The following is a 22411-nucleotide window of genomic DNA, read 5'->3' on the forward strand; positions in this document are numbered from 1 at the left end:
AACTTTTTCTTAAGAAAAATCCACACCCTCTGGCAGAATACCGCATCCGCGGCAAAAAACGTGATAATAACGCACCCACGGTTTTGCCGCTGGTTGGTTCCTGCGGGTTTTTTTTACCATTATCTATGGCAAAAACCACAGGTACGTATGGAAAAGAAGTGACATGCTCATTCTTTTTGCTGCAGAAATTCTGCAGCAAAACCTAGAGAAAAAAAAAAAAAAAAAAAAAAAAAAAGCAGTGTGCACAGCATTTTTTTTCCCCCATAGGTTTAGCTGGGGGAAGGACTGCAACATGGTTAGGAACAAAAACCACACCTTTTTTGCTGCGAAAACCGCGCCAAATCCGCGACCAAAAAAAAAACGCAGTGCGCGCACAGGGCCTTAAACTAGGAATGTTACAAGAAAGACTCCTTTGTGTATTTTTTTCTCTTTTCCCCTGCATAGCATCCATGGTCAATCTCCAAGGCAACTGGTTGTAAGCCAAGGTAAAAAGGCTATTTTCTCAAGTAAAGCTGAACATGTTAAGGCTATGTTCACACGCACATGCTGAAATTTCTGCAGCAATATGACAGCACATGTGCACTGCAAATCGCTGCAGAAACACTACATAATGGATGCAGTGTGTCTGCAGAATAAATGCAGATTTCATGCGCTATGGCTGCTGCCCCCACCATAGACAGAGTGGGAGCTACATCAAATGCGCACAAATTAATTGACATGTTGCTCTTTTGTACGCATGTATTTCGGTCAAAATTTTGGTATCCAAATCCCTGCGTTCAAGAAAGCAACATGCGCACATATCATGCACAATCTACATAGATTGTGCAGGGGACACAGGACGCATGCATTTACACTGCAGTGCAATACGCAGCGTAAATGCATGGAATTAATCAACATGCGCACGAGCCCTAATAAAGATTTAGAAAGAAAAAAAAAAATATCTTGTATTTACTGGCATCATACATTTATGAAAACCGGAAATAACCCACTTAAAAAAAAAAAAAAAAAAAAAGGGGGGGAGGGGGGGGGGGGGGAGAAGAGACTGACACAGAAAGGTATAACAATCTACTCCCCTACCAACACTATCTGATACTGACTTATGGGTGCTTCACACATCGCGAGATCGCTACCGAAATCGCTGCTACGTCACGGTTTTGGTGACGCAACAGTGACCTCATTAGTGATCTCGCTGTGTGTGACACTGAGCAGCGATCTGGCCCCTGCTGTGAGATCGCTGCTCGTTACACACAGCCCTGGTTTGTTTTTTTGTTGTCGCTCATCCGCTGTGATGCACAGATCGCTGTGTGTGACAGCGAGAGAGAGCGACGAAATGAAGCGAGCAGGGGCCGGCGTCTGGCAGCTGCGGTAAGCTGTAACCAGGGTAAACATCGGGTAACCAAGGTGTTTACCCGATATTTACCTTCGTTACCAGCCTCCGCCGCTCTCACGCTGCCAGTGCCGGCTCCTGCTCTCTGCACATGTAGCTGCAGTACACATCGGGTTAATTAACCCGATGTGTACTGTAGCTAGGAGAGCAGGGAGCCAGCGCTAAGCAGTGTGCGCGGCTCCCTGCTCTCTGCACATGTAGCGACGTTATGATCGCTGCTGCGTCGCTGTGTTTGACAGCTAAGCAGCGACTTACTAGGTCGCTGTTACGTCACAGAAAATGGTGACGTAACAGCGACGTCGTTATCGCTGTCGCTATGTGTGAACCCAGCCTAAAGGTTCATTTATGTCAGCCGATTGGGACAGAGTTGATAATATGCTCGTTCACCATACCGGCCTGTACAGCCATGCCAGCAATCAAGAATCCAGAACACTCATTCATCAAGTCATGGGATTGTTCATGCAAACATTAAAATAACAGGTCTGCAAGAAAAAAAAAAATTTCGAGAGCTGTTTTGGTTATCCACGTAATCTTTAGGATAGGTTTTTGGAGTGCGCTGAATCCGAAAAGGACCTCCGTTTTGTCATAGGACATCACGTTTTCTGACAATTTAAAGGGAACCTGTCAGCAGAAATGTCCCCTAAAACCTAACAGATTCCCCCTCTGCAGCTCCTGGGCTGCATTCTATAAAGGTCCCTGTTATGATTGTGCCCACTTTCTGACCGAAAAAAAGTGTTTATAAAGTTGTACCTTTTTGGCTTCTGATTCTGTAAATCCGTCACGGGGGCGGGCTGCCTGATGGCCGTTATTCTGCCCCCTGGTCCTGTATGCCGCCCCCATCGCTGATTTCAATACTTCTGGACGCCGCCCACTGCTCCAGCCATCCCCGCGCATGCCCAGTGCCCATCTCTCGGGGATGAGCACTGTGCCCAGCGTCACCGCTGGTGACGTGCACGCAGGGTTAAGATTATGGGCGGTGCTGTGATGTTTATTCCTAAGCAACCGCCCATAATCGCGGGACCGCGCTTTCGGTGTAGTCACTGCTCCGCGCTCTTCCCATCTATTTCCTGCCTCGGGGCAAGATGGGAAGGAGGCGAAGTGAGGTCAGCAGCAGCGCACTTGCGCAGAAAGAAGCAGGCCGAGGGGGAAAGCGCGGTCCCGCGATTATGGGCGGTTGCTTAGGAATAAACATCACAGCACCGCCCATAATCTTAACCCTGCGTGCACGTCACCAGCGGTGACGCTGGGCACAGTGCTCATCCCCGAGAGATGGGCACTGGGCATGCGCGGGGATGGCTGGAGCAGTGGGCGGCGTCCAGAAGTATTGAAATCAGCGATGGGGGCGGCATACAGAACCAGGGGGCAGAATAACGGCCATCAGGCAGCCCGCCCCCGTGACGGATTTACAGAATCAGAAGCCAAAAAGGTACAACTTTATAAACACTTTTTTTCGGTCAGAAAGTGGGCACAATCATAACAGGGACCTTTATAGAATGCAGCCCAGGAGCTGCAGAGGGGGAATCTGTTAGGTTTTAGGGGACATTTCTGCTGACAGGTTCCCTTTAAGTAACTATATTAAATAAGACAATACCTCAAAATAAATGAAAATAGACTCAAAATTATTTTTTTTTATTACAAAAAAGATTTTCATGAAACCTTTGTAACTCCAATGAGCTCACTAGGCTGCTTTCACACCTCCGGTTTTTGCTGTGCGGCACAATCCGGCACTTTGCAGGAAAAACGCAACTGTTTTTTTTTGCTGCCGGTTGCGTTTTTCCTGCATAGACTTTAATTAGTGCCGCATGGCCTTGCGTTCCGTCCGTTTTTTGCCGCATGCGTCAGATTTAGCCGATGCGGCGGCCGGATGGAACGTTGCCTGGCACGGTTTTTTGTGCGGCAAAAAAAAAAAAAAAAAACGCATCGCGCCGCATCCGGCCGATGCAGCGCTTTTCCAATGCATCCCTATGGATGCCGGATGCGGCGCAATGCGGCAAACACCGCATCCGGCCACCGCATGCGTTTTTTGCCACTGCGCATGCTCAGTAGCATGCTGCAAGCGGCAAAAACCGGACGAGCCGCATGTAGAAAACTTATGCAAAGGATGCGGTGTTTTCACCGCATCCGTTGCATAGGTTTCACAGCCGGATAGAGCAGTACGGCTCAAACCGGATGTGTGAAAGCCTTACACGCTAAAATCGATTCTTCTTCCCTGTGAGGCTTCTCTTGGTACATTTAGGCTTGTGAGTAGCATCTGTAATGTCTCTCTGAAGCGTCCAGCAGTAGTCTGCCATCATTTGTAATGCTCCATCTTCCCTGGTATCTTCTTTCCATCTCTTTAATGTCCTGGTGGACTCGTTCACCTTGCTCTTCACTCACAGCTCCCAAATTTTCAGGAAAGTTGTCAAGGTGGGAATGGAGGAAATGCACTTTCAAATTCATCAGGCAACCTAAAGCTTGAAATACTTTCAGTATTCGTCCGACGATTTGTTTGTAGTCAGGGTCTTTGTTATTGCCTAAAAATTTCTCTACGACCTCTTTAAATGCAATCCCCCCTTCTTTTTGAGGATGCGTCATGGTATTGATAAACTCTTGATCAGCTATAAGCCTTCTAATGTCTGGTCTGACAAACACACATTCCTTCAATTTTGTCTCCGAGAGGCCTGGAAACTTGGCGACCAAGTATTTGAAGCATTCTCCATCTTTTGGAAGTGATTTTACGAATTGCTTCATCAATCCCAATTTGATGTGGAGAGGTGGTAGAAGAACTTTATGGGGAGGAACCAAAGTTTCTGAGGACATTTTTTTCACCAACTGTGAGCACCCTCGGCTGCCAATTCTTCTTGGTCCAGTGATTTTGTCGGTCTCGACTGTCCCATAGACACAGAAAACAAGGGTATTTGGTATACCCAGCTTGTTGCCCGAGCAGCATGCACAAGACTTTCAAATCCCTGCACACTTGACAACCGTGGTCTTCATATTTAAGTTTGCGAAGAACCAATTCCAAGTTCTCATAGGTTCCTTTAGGTGTACGGAATGACCTACAGGGATGGAAGCATAAAAACCACCGTTGTGGAGTAAAACTGCTTTGAGACTTCTTTTTGAAGAATCTATAAAAAGACGCCATTGAGCTGAATCATATTGGATTTTGAATTGACCCATCAAACCTTCGACATCGATGCAATAAACCAACTTATCTTCCTGGGCAAAGTAAGGAACGAACTCGTCTTCACGATGTCTAAACCATGAAAAAGACACTCCTGGCAACAATAAATTCTTGCTTTTGAGCCTTGAGCCGAGTAACTCAGCAGCATCTTTGGGAAGATTTAAGTCTCTTACCAAATCATTCATCTCCTCCTAGGAAAACAATTTTGGTCTTGAATCATCAAAGTCAGAACTTGATTCATCTGGTTCAGGTATGACTCCACCTTCATCAGACATAGTTATCTCTTCCAAGGTAGGAGGGGCCTTGGGTACTGGTATATCTGTGCCATGGAGGATGGGACGAATTGCTGAGTGAATATTGGGGTATGAAATGGAATGCTTCCATTTTGTATTATACCCTTTCCCATCGCATGAATAAAAGTAACAATCGTCACTATGGTTCTTTTGCTCTCGCCATACCATAGGAATCCCATAATGGAAAGCTTTTTTCTTACCCTTGAACTGTTTGCACATTTTATGAGGCGCCCAAGCTTTATCTTGATCTCCAAGCTTTAGTCCGAAATATGCGAAGTATACTTTTTTCACAAAGTCTGTAATATTCAGCTGTTGCTTCAACACTGTATATTCACCACAAAATCTAACAAACTGTCAGGCGAATTAACACTTCCGCTGAGCCATAATGCTAATTTTGGGAAACACTGTTGAATATGAAGAGCGAACATGAACTGAGATTAAAAAGTGTGAACAGGCGACAACAAAGCTAAAACAATTGAAATAAGCCCGGGCATGTCAGAGCCCACTCATTCAGCTTGCAACATGTTGATGCTGGTTTCATTAGCTCACTCTGAAAATTCTTTTCTTTGAAAGTTATATTTTTTTGGCATTATATATCTTCAATGCATTGATGTGAATTAATAGTAATTTTGACTTTCAAATCCCCAAAAAAAAAAAATTAAGAAAAAAATTCTAAATTTGAAGAGAACTTTGCGGCAAATCCTGACTTACAGGATTTTTTTCAAAATTTTTTTTTCATTTTCACACCAAAATACATGGAAATTAGATGAAAATAATCAAACAGCTTTTTAGTTGCAGACCTGTGTAATGGTTCTCGGTAGCACATCAGATTAAGCAGCACATAACTTCCGAGGAGGATATTCTATGCTTCCATAATTATATTAAACGATCGTTCTAGGATGTGTGATGTCTGAACAGGTATTGAACAACTGCCAAGCGGCTTGCACAGAGATGATAGGTGGTCATTTAATGTCAGCGGCTGGCCAGTCTACATGGGCTTTAAGGCAGTAAAATCAATGGTTTTACAAGTAAGAATTGTAAAAGTTACAAAGATTATTTAAAAAAAATAAATAAATAAAATGCGTGGCAAAAAAAAAAAAAAAAAAAGGGACATAGTAAAAAAGGGTATTCACAAAAATAGTCACCCATCACTATATAGAAGGTACCCAAACTGTACATCAAATCTACACCAAAAATTCTCACACGTATATTGTACCATTACGTTTATTTAATGGTACAATATACAATTAAACCTCATTTGTTCCAAAACTAGATATACCGTATATGTCAAATATTTGCTGATCAGAACTTTGCGAGGTCACACACTGCAACATTAAACTAATTTCACATACCGATACCCATCAGTAAATATATGTATACAAATATCCCTTTAAAAGTACTATTTGTACAGATACAGATTATCAAAGTGACATTGTGGTCTCCATCCTTAAAAAAAAAAATAAAAAAAAAAATGCTGCTACATATAGTACCAATAGGTAAGTATGTATTACCATATGAAATAACAGGGTATCAATGACTAAAACTGCAATGTTTATCAAGATAGGTGCCTTTTTGCATAAAAATTAAGTAATAGGGTTCCCCCATCCCTTTAAAAGGAAAGCGGTCACCAGATTTGGGGCCTATAAGCTGCGGCCACCACCAGTGGGCTCTTATATACAGCATTCTAACATGCTGTATATAAGAGCCCAGGCCACTGTGTACAACATAAAAATCACTTTATAATACTTACCTAGGAGGTCGCTCCGGTGCAGACTGGTCAAATGGGGGGGGCGCTGTTCTACGGGACCGACACCTTCTCTTTCGACCATCTTTGTTCTTCTGAAGCCGGCGTGCATGACGCGTCCTACGTCATACACACTCACCGGCACTGAGGTCCTGTGCAGGCGCACTTCCTCAATACCGGCGAGTGTGCATGACGTAGAACGTGTCATGCACGCCAGCTTCAGAAGAAGGAAGACCAAGATGGCCGAAAGAGGAGGCGCCAGCACTGGAGAACGGCGCCCCCCCCATTTGACCAGTCTGCACCAGAGCGACCTCCTAGGTGAGTATTATAAAGTGCTTATGTTCTACACAGTGGCCTGGGCTCTTATATACAGCATGTTAGAATTCCCTTTAAAAGTGCTGATATGTTAGTCTAACAGGGATGGGATTTGCCCATTTGTTTTATACATGTATTTACTAATGGGTATCCGTAGATGAAATTAGTTTAATGTTGCAGTGTGTGACCCCGCAAAGTTCTTGTCAGCAAATATCGGACATGTCTTTTTGGAACAAAGTAGTTGTTTTTTTAATTGTGTATTTAATAAAAAGATTTTTTTATTGTACAATATACACATTTGAGAAATTTGTGTAGTAGAAAGGAGGCCAGTTGTTCCCAGATGTAAAAAAACAACAACAGTGAATACCTTAATTTAAGGCGGCTTATTTTTACTTAATGGGAACCTGTCAGGATAAAAAAAAATGCTATTATCCTAAAAATATAGGGTTAATCTGCAGGTTAATAGCATTCCAAGCTGTGCAGCCGCTATACAGCAAACCCAGCTACCAGGAGGAAATTAACTTTATTCCTTCCAGCAGCCTCCAACTTTAAGTCGTCAATTTGTACATAGTGAGCTGCGATTTTAACCGCACCCTGGCACTGACTGAGCCGGCTTTGTAGTGACAGACTATTTTTTGTTTTAATTTTTTAAATCTTCAGGATGTCAATTTGTGTGCTTTTTTAACCCAAAAAAAGAAGAAAGTGCAAAAAGTCTGCAAAAAAAAAAAAAAAAACAGGTTGTCCGTTATTTATGTTGACTAAAATTGCATTTTAAAACATAGTGCATGAAATTCGCACTCAAAAATGCAGCAAAAAAAAAAAAAAACAAACCGCAACAAACCACAGCATTTTGCTTTACTTCCAAGAGAGCAAGTTTTGGCTACAGGATTTAAAAAAAATGCTTCAAAAATGGTAAGTGTGAATATAGCCTTAACCCCTTCAGCCCCCGGGCACTTTCCGTTTTTGCGTCTTTGTTTTTTGCTCCCCTTCTTCCGAGAGGCGTAACTTTTTTATTTTTCCATCAATCTTGCCATATGAGGGCTTGTTTTTTGCGGGACGAGTTGTACTTTTAAATTAAACCATAAGTTTTACCATATAGTGTACTGGAAAACGGCAAAAAAATTCCAAGTGCGGAAAAATTGCAAAAAAAGTGGGATTGTACAATAGTTTTTGGGATATTTTATTCACAGTGTTCACTATATGGTAAAACTGATGTGTGGGTATGATGCCTCAGGTCGGTGCGAGTTTATAGACACCAAACATGTATAGGTTTACTTGTATCTAAGGGGTTAAAAAAAATTCACAAGCTTGTCCGAAAAACGTGGCGCACGTTTTGCGCCATTTTCCAAAACCCGTAGCGTTCTCATTTTTCAGGATCTGAGGCTCAGTGATGGCTTATTTTTTGCGTCTCGACCTGACGTTCTTAACGGTACCATTTTTGCACAGATGCTACGTTTTGATCGCCTGTTATTGCATTTTGCGCAAAATTTGCGGCGACCAAAAAACGTAATTTTGGCGTTTGGAATTTTTTTGCCGCTACGCCGTTTACTGATCAGATTCATTGATTTTATATTTTGATAGATCGGGCATTTCTGAACGTGGCGATACCAAATATGTGTGTATTTTTTATTTTTTTAACCCTTTAATTTTCAATGGGGTGAAAGAGGGGTGATTTGAACTTTTAGGTTTTTTTATTTTTTTTTAATTTTTTAAAACTTTTTTTTTTTTACTTTTTTTTTTTATTTTACTAGTCCCCCTAGGGGGCTATTGCGATCAGCAATCCGATCGCTCTGCACTATCTGCAGATATCAGCTACAGAGCTGAGAACTGCAGATTTGCTGCTTCACTTTCAATGCCGGCTGTATTCCGGCATTGAGAGGAAGTGACTCATGTTAGCCACAGGCGTCATCACATGACCCTGTGCTACCATGGCAACCGCCGAAAGTCACGTGATCATGTCACGTGACTTCCGGCGGGGGCGGGGTAAGTCACTGTCATGGCGGCGCCCATATACATATCGCTGCCAAGACTTTGGCAGCGAAATGTAAGGGGTTAATGGCCGCGGGTGGAAGCGATTCCACCCGCGGCTAGCAGGCACACATATCAGCTGTTGATAACCGCTGATATGTGCGCGTCTCGCCGCCGATGACCGGCGGCAGGGGGCGGGGCTTACCGGCACACGATCCATGACGTATTCAGTACGTCATGGGTCGTTAAGGGGTTAAAGCAGACCTTGTGCTGAGCTAGTTCTAAGACTATGTGCCCACGGGATTCTGTACCCGCAGATTTTGCCGCAGAAAACTTGCAGCTTTATCTGGATTTTTCAGCTAAATCCGCAGGTTTTAGCAAGTACAGACACTCCCCATGTTATCCTATGGGACATGGGGAGTGCTGTGTCCATGCTGCGGTATATGCGGCTGTGGAATATGCTGTGGATGTCCCACAGCCGCGCGTATCTGCATGTCAATTATTCCTACGAAAATCCCAGCTCTCCACTATGGAGACAGAGGCCAAGACTTCCGCAGGTAAGTCGCATGAATGTCAGGTTTTCCGCAGCTATTTCGCTGGAATCCCACAGCAAAGTATAACTGCGGATTCCGGGGATCTGCTGCGGGAAACCTGCGGATATATCTGCGGGTACAGAGTCCAGTGGGCACATAGCTTAATAGTACTAGCTATGCTACTCACCAACACTGTCACTGGAGGAGCAGAGCCCGCCCCGACAGAAACCAGGAAGTAAGGAGACAGCAAAATTGGGAGTCACTCAAGAGACTACTTTGGATTACACCTTTATGCACAAGATTTTGAAGCTTGACAGACTCCTCTAACCTCCATGCGATAAAAGGTTCCAGGTATACAGTAATCCCTTTTGCTTCTAAATCTAACACCACATGATGCTTTGTGACCATTAGCCCATCATTTGGAGCCATGTGCGAAGCATTCACACAACTTTGACAATAGTCCCTGAATCTTTATTACATGAGCGAGCAGTTAATAGACACAATAAAAATATTAAAAACTGTGCTAAACGAGTCAATAAACATTTACACGAGATCAGTAGTTACAGCCAACAATAAAGTGCAGACACCTTCATTAATGATCCAGCACGTGTCACCCAGAGCCTACTAAACAGTGAAGTCAGGGTCATAAATGTAACGGTGCTTAATTATCTGCATAGGGAAAGCATGCTCACAAACAGCCAGCAATGCCCAAACCAGAGGGGAAATACCAATTAGCCATGGGCAGAGATTGGAGGCAGATTTCAGCTGACCACAAAGTGCTCCAAAAACAGGAAAAAGGACTATAGAATATCACGGGAAAACCGGCAGAATTTCTATTCATTCCTCAAAGTTGTGATGGGGCATGTTGAAAAGCCAGTGGCGTGTGAGCAAAATGCAGATGAATGTTCAGACAATTTATGCAGTTCAGAAAGGTAGTTATTGTTTCTCTGCCAGAGCGTGGAGAAAGGCTACAGGGAAGAGGAAAATCCAATTACTTACCCACAAATAATATGTAAACTGCAGTGCAAAAATAGCAATGCCTTCATTGTCAAAGGATCCGGCTACTGATCGGGATATGTAGCCTGGCACTATAGCAATGAAGCAGGCAGCTAGCAGTCCTGCTCCCTGGTTCCACAGTTCTCGAGTGAGCAAAAAGGTGGAAATGGATGTAAGGCCGCTGAAAACGGGTGCTAGGAACACACACACATCTCTTATATGTACGGTGATGTTCAGCATGTTTAGAACCCAATGGATAAGTCCGGCTGTCACCATCAACCCGGGGTACACCTGCAGAGGAAAAACAGTTACTGTTAAAATAGATACATGGAATATTTTCTGATTTTTTTATATATAGAAATTCTCTCATTTCTTAGATATCCTGCTAACAAGATTAAAAAAAAACAAAAAAAAAACAAAACAAAAAAACAAACTCCACAAAAACAAAAATCCATAAATAAAATCAGACGACATAGATAGTACCTGCATTCTATGAGCAGACCTGGGGCGGACCTGTGCAGCCACCAGTACATTCATGTAATGCTACACTAACATGGCAGGAGCCTCTGCTGGGAAAGTGGAAGACCGAATCCTCAATGACCGTAGAGGATTGCTAGGAATCAATTGGAGATGGCGTTGTCTTGGGAGAAGTGAGTCTTGAAATATTATATTAGGGACCATCTTTTCAAGACCTTCCTTTAGATTATAAGCTGAAATCATGTAGGTCAACCAGACCTGCAACTAGTTGCAGAATTAGTCCCTACAACATTTTTCAGGAAACAAGTGGAATGGTACAATTTATAGGGAACCTATCGGCTGCCCCAGCCCCCCCATATATTGCCATCATGTCTCTGCTCCATGATATCTCTGCATTCTACACCCCTCGGGGCGTCCAGCGGGGCATTGAATTCCCTGGAGAAGTCCCACCTCATCTTGAAAGAGAGCTCCTCTGCACATTACCTGGGGGTATGCGAAGATAAAGCTGGGAGTTTACATCCGGATTCATCACACATTACAAAGGGAGGCAAAACACAGCAGAGGCGCATTGCAAAGAGCACAAAGTCAGCACAGGGTGGTGGGGTTACTAGGTGGGAGGCAGGATTTGTCCAATGAATTCAATGCCCTGCTGAACTAGTGATAACAGGCTGCAGAAGCTGAAAACTTGTATTCAAACCACCTTACAAAAATACATTAAGGAAAAAACAAAAAAAATTATTAGCTTTCAAGAACAATTTGTGACCATACATTTATAAATTATGGAACTGCTTTGGCGGCAATACAACATATTCAGTTCTTGAAATAAATGAGCCCATTTTCCCTGTGTCTTGATACCATCAGATACTGCAGCTATACTGTAAGTGAATGTGGCAGAGCTGTGATACCAGAACACCCATAGACAAGATGAATTGTTTTGGAGAGGGGGGGGTGTGGGGCAGACACTTTTACTAATCTTCTTAAGGCCCAGTTTACACTGAGTATGTGGCGAGTTTTTTACCTCCGTATTTGTGTTGAGGAGAGCCATAAAATGAAATACTTAATTAACCTCTGGACATAGAGCATTGTGGGATTTGCCTTACATAATTCAGCTCTCAGATCATACACATGACACAGATATAAAGATGGCTGCCATTTCCTGTTCACCACACCTTGCTTGGAATGCAAGGAATGTCCAGATGAAAGAAGATACCATATAAGGGAAGACCCCTGGTCAAGCTAGAAGACATCACAGACCAAACCATCAGCATGGATGCACCAGATGACGTCCCTCCCATCATCATGGTTTCATCCACTGAAGTCAGACGCACCCATCAACAGCAACACGGATCTCCCCATTGGCTAGCCCATGAACTGTCCCACTAAATGGGCATATCTGAACTTGTGTACGCCCCTAGCCTATATCAAGAGGACGCATGTTCCTTCTCTGTCTGTTTGGTGCCATCTTTACTGTGACCAAGAAGAGACTTCATATCCGACTCTGTCTGGTGTGAATTCTTTTATGCATGCACTTGGTATATACCAATTCGGCCAGGCAGTAGGCAACTAGTGATCTCTGGTTAAGAGTTCACCCTAACATTTGTAGCCAAAACCAGGAGTGGGACAATCAGAGGGAAAGTGTAATAGAGACAAGGGCACCACTGCTGGATTTATTACCCACTGCTGGTTTTAGCTACAAATACGGAGGTAAAAACTCACCAAATACTCAATGTGTGCATTTGGCCTTAATGGCGTTTTCACGCTGAAGCAGTTTATCTACTGGATAAGTGAAAAAGGCTAGATCAGTGGAGGTCTGAAACAGAACCAATGAGTCCGGGCTACTATGCTCCCAGCTGCTGAACTGTGGGTACAAAAAGTTTGGGGTTCGGGTATGGGCAAAACTAGCAGAGAACAGCCAATAAAATGCCATGCTCAGCTGCTGCCATGCTTTCAAAACCGCTTTTAGCCATAGTTTTGAGACAGAGGGAATATGTAGAAGGGTCCTCCATCCTGGTGATCAGTCAAGCTGCCCACGACTCAGCCACCACTAACCCAATATTTATCATATAGGCAATAGATAATGATCGGAAATCTGCTGTGGAATTCCCATGTACTGGGTTTCATATTTATCCAATTCCCATGTTCCTTCACTTTCCATAGGCCAGTAACATGTTATGTGCCTAGTTGAGGGCATCTTTTCACCACATGAAGGAGACAGCCAGTTGTCACATTTATTACAAGGATAGGATTGTATGAAACAAGAATAAAGAGTTAAACGCAAAAGAAAGCCAAAATGTACAAACTGGAAGAGAAAGCCAATTAGGAGAGCTGAAAGGATCTACCCTTCAATCCCATTTATACTGTACACTAAATCATTAGTAAGAGGTTACATGTAATCATCTGACAATGTTCCCAATTTTATTTCCGCAGATCATCCAGGTTAAAAAGTAACATTTTCTCCTTTATACAAATGGAATGGGGTTGATATTAAACATCCCAATTAAATGAAAATTGGTACACAAAAAAAAAAAACAGCAAAGAATATAATTCCACTTTTTTTATTAATCCATTCATCAAAGAAGAAATGAAGCTGAGAAAACGCAAGCTAATTCTGCGCAAAAGAGAAATGTGATGATCTTGTACAAATACTTCAGTTGTCGTTATTGAGAGATTAAATCACCATCTCGGTGGCCGCTCAGGACTCGTGGTGGGACACGATAAAGGATTTAATTACATTTTACCAGGGGTCAGGAGTTTACACAGGATGCCTGCATTCTCAGATGTGCTGGCTGTGGGGATGGGGCTACCATCGAGCCACTGAAAAGCCCAATATCCAAGTCCAGGGGCCAGTTTGGGAACGTTACATTTTAATTTGCAAGAACTTTTTTCCCTCCATAGATAATTGGTGTCTACAGGCTACGTTGCCCACTTCTGTGCTTGGACCATGTTAGACGTGCACAAAAGCTGTAATAGAGGTTTGTATACACTGAAGTCCTCGGAGGAGTGCTTGATCTATGCAGAAAAATTCTATTTCTTTCCTTATTTTCCTCTCTTTTATATTTGGTGAACTTTCTTTACAGTAGTTGTCCGATCTAATGACACTTCTGCAGTCAGTGTGACTGTAGACTTCGGAGTTCTCCCAGCGCACACTGTGCACTGCGAAGATTCACTCATTTGAGCTGGGAATGGCTGTCACGTGACCACAATTGGTGCAATATGCATGACCCAGGCAGAACCGAACTAATCTAAGGCCCTGTGCCCACGCTGTGGATTTTGATGCAGATTTTGAAAAATCTGCAGCAAAATCTGCATGTCCATTGTGAAGCCATCAAAGTCTGAGAATTCAGAAGTGCTGTGCCCATGTTGAGTATTTTTCCTCCTGCGTATTTGGTGCAGATTTCTTTTTTTCTGTACCCAATCTGCACCAAATACGCAAGGGAAAAATAAGCAATGTGGGCACAGCACTTCTGAATTCTCATAGACTTTGCTGGCTTCACAATGGACATGCAGATTTTGTTGCAGATTTCTGAAAATATGCGTCAAAATACACAGCGTGGGCACTGGGCCTAAGTGTATGGAGAGGGCACATCCAACTAGTGGGCGCAGCCGTCCAGTGGGAGCGGACTTGTTGCTCAATACAGTTCTATTTTCTGCGACCACGTCCACTAGTAAGGTTCTGGCCAGGAACAAGCATAATGCACAATTATGGTCACGTGATAGCCATTCCCAGCTCAGAACTAACAAATCATCCCAGCATACAGTGTGTGCACAGGGAGGATTCATAAGTCTGCAGTCACAGAACAACTACAGACTTATCACTTTAGACCCGGTAACCCCTTTAACGTGCCATCTAATGATTAAATAAAATAAAAAAAAAGTCTCCTAATTCAGCAGAAAACTGCAGTCTAAAGGCCATGTGCACACATTGTATTTGGGGAGTTTTATACATCAGTATTTGTACACCAAAACCAGGAGTGGGACAATCAGAGGAAAGGTATAAGGCTACATTCACATGACCGTTCCGTTTTTGCGGGCCGCAAAAAAACGGTCCGTTTTTTCATGGATGCAACCATTCACGGTCCATGTATCATTCGTGTGCCTTCCGTTTTTTTTGCGGACCGCAAAAAAACGGAAGCAGCAAGAAAGATAAATAGATGAGTACATATAGAGATGGATATAGACAGAGAGAGAGGGATGAATGAATGAATGAATGGAGGGATAGATGAGAAAGACATATATAATGTCCTACCCCACTGCATATTCTAAGCTGGCACCCTTTTGTAACTTTCATGTGGCATTAAGGGTGCTTAGCCTTGTATTTGGCCAAAAAAATAATTAAAAAAAAATAAAAATAAAAATGTGAGGTGGGGTCCCCCCCTATCTTTTGTAGCCAGCTCGGGTAAAGCAAACGGCTGCAGCCTGCAGACCACAGCTGGCAGCTTCACCTTGGCTGGAAATCCAAAACAGAGGGCACCCCAGGCTGTTTTAAATTAAATAGATCATTTAAAACCAAAAACACAGGGTCCCCCCCCCAAATTGGATCACCAGCCAAGGTAAAGCAGACAACTGGTCTGGTATTCTCAGACTAGAGAGGTCCACTGTAATTGGACACGCCCCAGCCTAAAATTAGCAGGCTACAGCCGCCCCAGAAGTGGCGCATCCATTAGACGTGCCAATCCTGGTGCTTTGCCCCAACTCATCCCGTTGCCCTGGTGCGGTGGCAAACGGGGTAATATATGGGGTTGATGCCAGATGTGTAATGTCACCTGGCATCAAGCCCTGGGTTTAGTGATGTCACGGCGTCTATCAGCTACCCGACATCACAAACCCAGTCCGTAATAAAAAACAAATGGATAACAAAAAAAGTTTTATTTCAAAAAACACTCCCCAAAACATTCCCTTTCACCAAATTTATTGAAAAGAACAATCAAATCCGGGTCCAGCGTAATCCAATAAGGGGGTCCCACAACGATCCATACCATAGTCAATGTCCCAGTCAATGTCCCAGTCAATAAAGAACAGAGTGTTCACCATTGGCTGGGAGAGCAGTGCAGTGACCTGAGCTTACATCAATAGGTCAAGTCCAGGTCACTGCAGGGGATGACTAGCGCTGCTTTCCGGAGGTTAGAAGAGATCATTACCTGCTGTAACGATCTCCTGTACTCCTGACGTCAGCGCTGTCACTGACTTCTATGGCCGCCGCGTTCTCAGCAGTATCGCAGGAGCCTGTGACGTCACTGCTAGTGACAGTCTCGGGCCGCCCGCAAGACTTTATGTGAGAACGCGGAGGGCAATGGAAGGCAGTGACAGCGCTGACATTAGGAGAGCAGGAGATAGTCACAGCAGGTAATGATCTCATCCCCGAGGCTGCCCATACTGCAGTGTGAGAAGCTGCTGATACTGCAGTGCGAGCAGACACTGACACACTGCAGTGAGAGCAGCCGCGGGATACAGACTGCACGGGCACCCGACGGAGGTCACACAGAAGTGCTTCCGTGTGGCTTCCAGGGATTTTGCGGGCCCATTGACTTGTATTGAGTCATGGTCCGTTATTACGGAACAGAATAGGACATGTTCCATAATAACGGAACGGACATACGGCATCCGATGTGTTTTTTTTGTAGGATCGGATGCACACGGAAGTTCTTCCGTGTGGCATCCGATCCTACACAAGAGACATTGAACAGATGGTCCTGTCCGTGGGTCCGCAAAAAAAACAGGAATTGACCAGGACAAACGGAACAGTCATGTGAATGAGCCCTAATAGAAACACAGGAACCATTTTGTATTTGTAAGCCAAATGGGTGAAAAAAAATGCTGCAGGAGGTAAAATAAAGCCCCAAAGCTTTTCAAATATGCAACGTGTGTACGTGGCCTAAATTCTTATTAGAAAACTGTCCTGTTAATTTATTTGGTTTGCATATTTGTAGAAAATACATTTAAAGGGGTTGTCATCAGCTTTCCCGCGTTTAAATTCAGCAGCCGTCTTAAAAGACTATAATAACTTAATGTAGTGGCACACGTGATAGCTCTGCAGGAGCCCCAAGTCTTGTCATAAGGCCGGGGCCATACGGGGATTACTGCGATCCGCTCACATGACACTCTGCTCGCGCTGGCAGAACAGCAGAGCAGAGTGTCATGCGAGAGTCCCTGTGACTGAGGTCCGACCATGCGAGCTGACCTCAGGTGCGGGGGACAGACCGGCACTGAGGGGAGGGCTGGCTCTGCGGAGGGGAGGGATTTATCTCCCTCTCTCCTCCATAGCCGGTTATTGCCATTCTCGCCCTGCACTCGTGGTACACCGGAGTCCCGCAAGTGCAGTGTGATTTTTCTCTCTCCCCATAGACTTGAATGGGTGCGAGAGAAAACAGGATCGCATTACAATCGCAGCATGCAGCGATTGTTTTCTCGGTCTGATTAGGGCTCACAGGCTAATATTGGTCCGAGTGGAATGTGATTTTTTTTATCGCACTCCCCTCGCTCTGATTTTCATGCCGTGTGTCTTAGGCCTTACTAGGGGGATCAACACATCTAGAATAATTTTTTTTATCCAATTCCCTGGTGAATGGATCAAAACACCAATGATGAAAATTCAATTATACTTCTGATTTCAACTCAAAAGAAAAACAAAAAGAAAAAAAAAAAAAAAAAAAGTCTTCCTGCAAAAGGTTTAGTTAAAGCAAAAATAGAAAAAAAGTGTTAGGCTATGTGCCCACGTGAGATGAAACGTGCAGATTTATCTGCGGAAAATCCGCGGATTTTCCGGATAAATCCGCAGGTTTCAGCATGCACAGACACTCCCCATGTTATCCTATGGGACATGTGGAGTGTGTATCCATGTTGCGGATATGTGCAGCTGCGGAACATAGTGCGGATGTCCTGCAGCCGCACGTAATTGCATGTCAATTCTTTCTGTGGAATTACCTGCGGAAATCTGCCTTGGTCCCATACTTAACCTGCCTTGATAGCAGACACCCGGTCACTTTCCCTCCGTGCACAGGACAGCAGTGGAGCTAGGAGCAGGAAAGAGGAGGTGGGCGGGGCCTGCACGAGCTCCGATCATGTGACAGCCAGAGCTAGTGCAGGCCCGCCCACCTTCTCCTGCAAAGTGCAGACACAGCCTGAGACAGAGAGGTGCTGCATGATGGAGGTAAGTATGAACTCCCCGATCACTCAGCACTTGTTCTGCATTGAGGATGCAGTGTCCAAGCCATGGTACTGTATGCTCAACGCAGAATGACCGCACCATATCCGCAGCATTGAAACAAAGTTGTGCTGCGGATTTCTGGGAACTCCTGCGGAATGTTTTGCGGATATAACTGCAGGACACTTTCCCCGTGGGCACATAGCCTTAAGTATTTGAAAATTTTGACTGCTGTATTTGTAAACAACTTCTACAGTTTGTTTAGCGCCAACATAGTGCATCTCCTGATGAAGTGGTCTGATCCCCCACCTTCTCCTTAGCTCCCACCATACCTGTCCTACTACCGTCACTTCCCACCCAGTTGTCAGATTGGCTGCTCTTGCCTTTTAGCCTCCCTCTGGTCTGGTGGGGGCCACAGACTAGGCCCCCCACTTTGGGGCACAATGGACATTAATGACATGTATAGTTTCTCACATGACCACGCAGGATGTGGAACTTGTCATCTATGAGTGTCGCACTCAATGAGACTACGTGGACCTGGCTAGCATTGGTGCCCGCTAATACACGGGAGAAGGAAGAAGGAGGAGTTACTACTCAAAAGGACTAGGCAGCGCCAAGTGTAGGAAGGACATGAAAGAGGTGAGAATTATTTTAACCAATTTATGGTATATTCAAGTTTATTTGCTACAAATGGAAACTGCATTCTGATTTAAGCGAATTTCAGGAGATTTGCTTAACCCTGCTAAACTCTGATCCACTGTGTTGACCCCATCATGTCTTCTATATTGCATGGTAAATGCAGTAAACCAACCACAAATCCCCTGGGTATGACAGACACCGCCATGTTGTGAAACAACCCATTTTTAACAGCAAAAAGCTAATACATTTATGGAATATATGCCAGATTTTCCATCAGCTGACTATACTGCTCGTGTCAATCAAAGTGCAGCTTTACCCTCCATAAGTGATTTCCACCATGTAAGTGCAGTGGCATGGCGTTACAGAACATTACAGGAGTCAATCAATGCTAAAAATATACCTAATAAAGCATTTTCTCAAACAGGCAAGACACTTACCGTGCCACCCACTATTCTTCCCAGTGGATACCATGCTCTTTCATCAAACCAATTTAAAAATTCATAAAACCCGTGGGATGCTAGATGATGTGTTGATCTGTAGTTGAACCTGTAAAAAGCACAGACGAGTTAAAACTGTACGACTGAAAAAAGCCCTTTCTCAAATAATGACATGCTTGACATCTGCTTAAAAAGACAATCATTGTCATCCTATGGCATGTGCACACACAATGCAGAGCGGCAGCAGCAATTGTATTCAGCAGAACGGGCAGGAGAGTTTCAGAGCAGTGAGTATGCAGTTCCTCATTCGGGAGGAGAACATATGGCCCTGTGTGTAATGCCGCTATTTCCCATTCTACTAGACACTTGTCAGAGCAGAGGATTTTGTCATAGTCAGACATTCTGAAGACAGGTCCATTAGTCTCCAGTCACACAAGCATGGAGATACACAACTGTGCTCATCACCAACTATAAAGCACACAGTATATGGTAGATATAGGTATCACACGAGCGGCGGCATATTGTGTGGATCACCTGGGAGGATGCAAGAGGGGTGAATTGTGACCCGGGCTCCTTGAAGAATTATAGATCAACCAGCCTCATTCTTGTGACAAGCAAGAGGTTTTTTTTCTACTCCCTAAAGTCTTACGGGGCATGTTGGCCATCCAGACCTCCGGTGTAGAGGAATTCCCGCGTGTGACAGACATCCTTACCCAGGGATCTTAGTTAATTGGGACCGCTGTAGACGTAATGCAGGACCAATGAGGATATATGACCATCAGTTTCATATGCAGGTTTCATTTAATAGGGAACCAAAAAACTGACATACATGGAAATCTGGAACCATCTTCCAGTTAGGCAGATCTAGGTCCAGGTTTTGATAATTGCTGCTTGGCTAAAACCTGTGCGTCTTAAACCTGGTCTTGCAGGCCCGTATTAAGGTGACAGGGTATTTACCATATATTCCACTCGACCGCTGGTTTTCATCAAATTATTATTCATTTTCTTAAGAGGCCCTAAAGTTCATGTACAAAGCAATGGGTATGACCTTACAAAATCCCCTGATGATCCCCTATTGTTAGAGTTGGAGGGGATGAAATGCGCTGTGATATATGGAACGGGGTGGTGCATTATACAAGGACTCCCTTCTGTGATATAATATGTCTGTCATTAGCAGGATTTTTTCCTGATCCTTTGCCCCCCTTAAAACTAATGTAGGGGCAGTAGGTACATTTCCTGCAGAGAACTGAAATATTTACCAGGTAACAGTTCACCTGTCCATTGTCTTTATTTTCTGTTTTGTCCAATTTTAAGCACTTGGCAGTACGTGTGGTGATGGTCCCTACTAATGGAACTCAGGGGTAAATAGGAATAGCAGTCACTGAACGGGGGATATCCATCAAATCACGATTCCTCCGCTGTCAGGAAGGGACAGGTAGGGTGGAGATTTAGGCATTATTTTGTATTTGTCCTCCTTCCCACTGTCGTTCAATGTTAAATAGCTACCTAATCTATATCCTTAGTGCTCCACTAGGTGGAATATATGTTAATTAGCACTTGGCACTATGTACTGAGACTAAGAATTTGATATTTGGGTTTTATATTTGTATACTTCTTCATAAAGATATTTTTCATAAGGGGTTTGGACCGGTTTTGTAGATATAGGTTACTGCCAGGACCTTCTCAGTCTATGTGGACAGGCACACAAGGTGGCATTGCTATGGCTGAATCACATCTGTGCTGTGCGTCTGGTTTCAGCTCCATCAGAGTGGAGCGTCTGACGTACATGTGATCCTGGCCTTAGAGGTAAGGCTGCTTTCACACTACGTTTTTTTAACATGAGTCATGAACTTTTTTTGCTGCAAAAGTGGATCCTGCTTTTACAGCAAAAAAACGCATGCAAACGCATGTGTTATTTTGCAGGATCCTGTCACTTTAAGTTTATGGGCGGGCATTGGAGTCATGTGATCGGGAGTGAGGGGAACTGAACGTGAAAGACTGGGAGCCGACATCTAACAGCTGTGGAGGCTCGTAACCAAGGTAAACATCGGGTAACTTGCTTGGATACCCGATATTTACATTGGTTACGAGCGTCTGCAGCTGCTACCGTGTTTCCCCGAAAGTAGGACCCCCCCGAAAGTAAGACAGGGTGGGGGTTACGGGGGGGGGGTCCTTCAATGGTAAGGCCTCCCCCGAATGTAAGGCAGGGTTGGGGGGCCGCTGTGAAATGTAAGGCCCTTACCTTTGGGCCGCCGCTGTCCCCCATTGGGTCCCCAGGCTCCAGAGGTGTCCTCAGGTGCAGCTGGGCGGGTCCAGCGCTCATGGGGTTAACTCGCCGTGTTAACCCCGCAATCCGCCCAGCTCCACAGCTCATTGGCCGCCCCTGCTCCCCACGTCACCGCCGGCCCCCGGCTCGAGCGCTGATTGGCCCAGCAGCTCGGGCTGTAATTGGCCGCCCCTGCTCCCCACGTCACCGCTGGCCCCCAGCTCGAGCGCTGATTGGCCCAGCAGCTCGGGCTGTAATTGGCCGCCCCTGCTCCCCACGTCACCGCCGGCCCAGCTAATGTAAGACCTCCCCCGAAAGTAAGACAGGGTGGGACTTTTTGGGGTAACATTAATGTAAGACAGGGTCTTACTTTCGGGGAAACATGGTAGGAGCCGGCTGCCTGCACACGTAACCAAGATAAACATCGGTTAACTAAGACCGCGGTTACCCGATGTTTACCTTGGTTACGAGCGTCCTCCGCTCTAAGGCGGGGGAGAGTGGAGGGAGGGGGAGGTGGAGAGAGAGGGAGAGAGGGGGAGGGAGGGAGGTGGAGAGAGGGTCTGATCACGCGAAGCTGGTTTCTGGGCATGCTCAGAGCAAGCAGGATCCTGTCTATCAGCATGTCAGTGTTCACATGCGTTTGCAGGCTGTTTAGTCAGGATCCAGCAATTTGCAGTACTTGGACGCACTCAAAAACGTTTTTGAAAAAAGTTAAAAAACTGCAAGCCGCTGGATCCTTACTATAACGCACGCAAACGCATGTTGACGCGAGTCCATTGCAAATGCATTGAAATGAAAACGCATTTGCACTGGATCCGTTTTTGCGTTAAAAAATGTTAATGACGGATGTTAAAAAAACGTAGTGTGAAAGCAGCCTAAGCTCTCCCACAACAGAACCCCTACCTGCTGTAAGTCTAATTTAACACCCCTCATTGCAGTCAAATGCACCGGGTGTTGTACATTTCCACAGGAAAAAATGGTCAAATGTCTCAAAACCAACAGAGCCATGTCCAGTTCTTAAAAAGATTGTCCAACCAATAAGTATGTTTTAA

At 44.5% G+C, this 22411-nt stretch overlaps 1 protein-coding gene across 2 annotated transcripts in view; it reads right to left on the minus strand.

Moving 5' to 3' along the window:
* STT3B (STT3 oligosaccharyltransferase complex catalytic subunit B) overlaps nucleotides 1–22411 on the minus strand; it is a 195018-nt gene that overhangs the window by 103285 nt on the left and 69322 nt on the right. For both annotated transcript variants that reach the window (XM_075315244.1, XM_075315245.1), the window contains exons 2-3: nucleotides 19094–19202; nucleotides 10403–10690 (exon numbers count right to left, since the gene is read on the minus strand). In XM_075315244.1, the coding sequence (XP_075171359.1) occupies nucleotides 10403–10690; nucleotides 19094–19202 (397 nt within the window). The remainder of the gene's footprint in view (nucleotides 1–10402; nucleotides 10691–19093; nucleotides 19203–22411) is intronic.

Source organism: Anomaloglossus baeobatrachus, chromosome 6, assembly GCF_048569485.1.
Source record: "Anomaloglossus baeobatrachus isolate aAnoBae1 chromosome 6, aAnoBae1.hap1, whole genome shotgun sequence".
Classification (NCBI taxonomy): Eukaryota; Metazoa; Chordata; class Amphibia; order Anura; family Aromobatidae; genus Anomaloglossus; species Anomaloglossus baeobatrachus.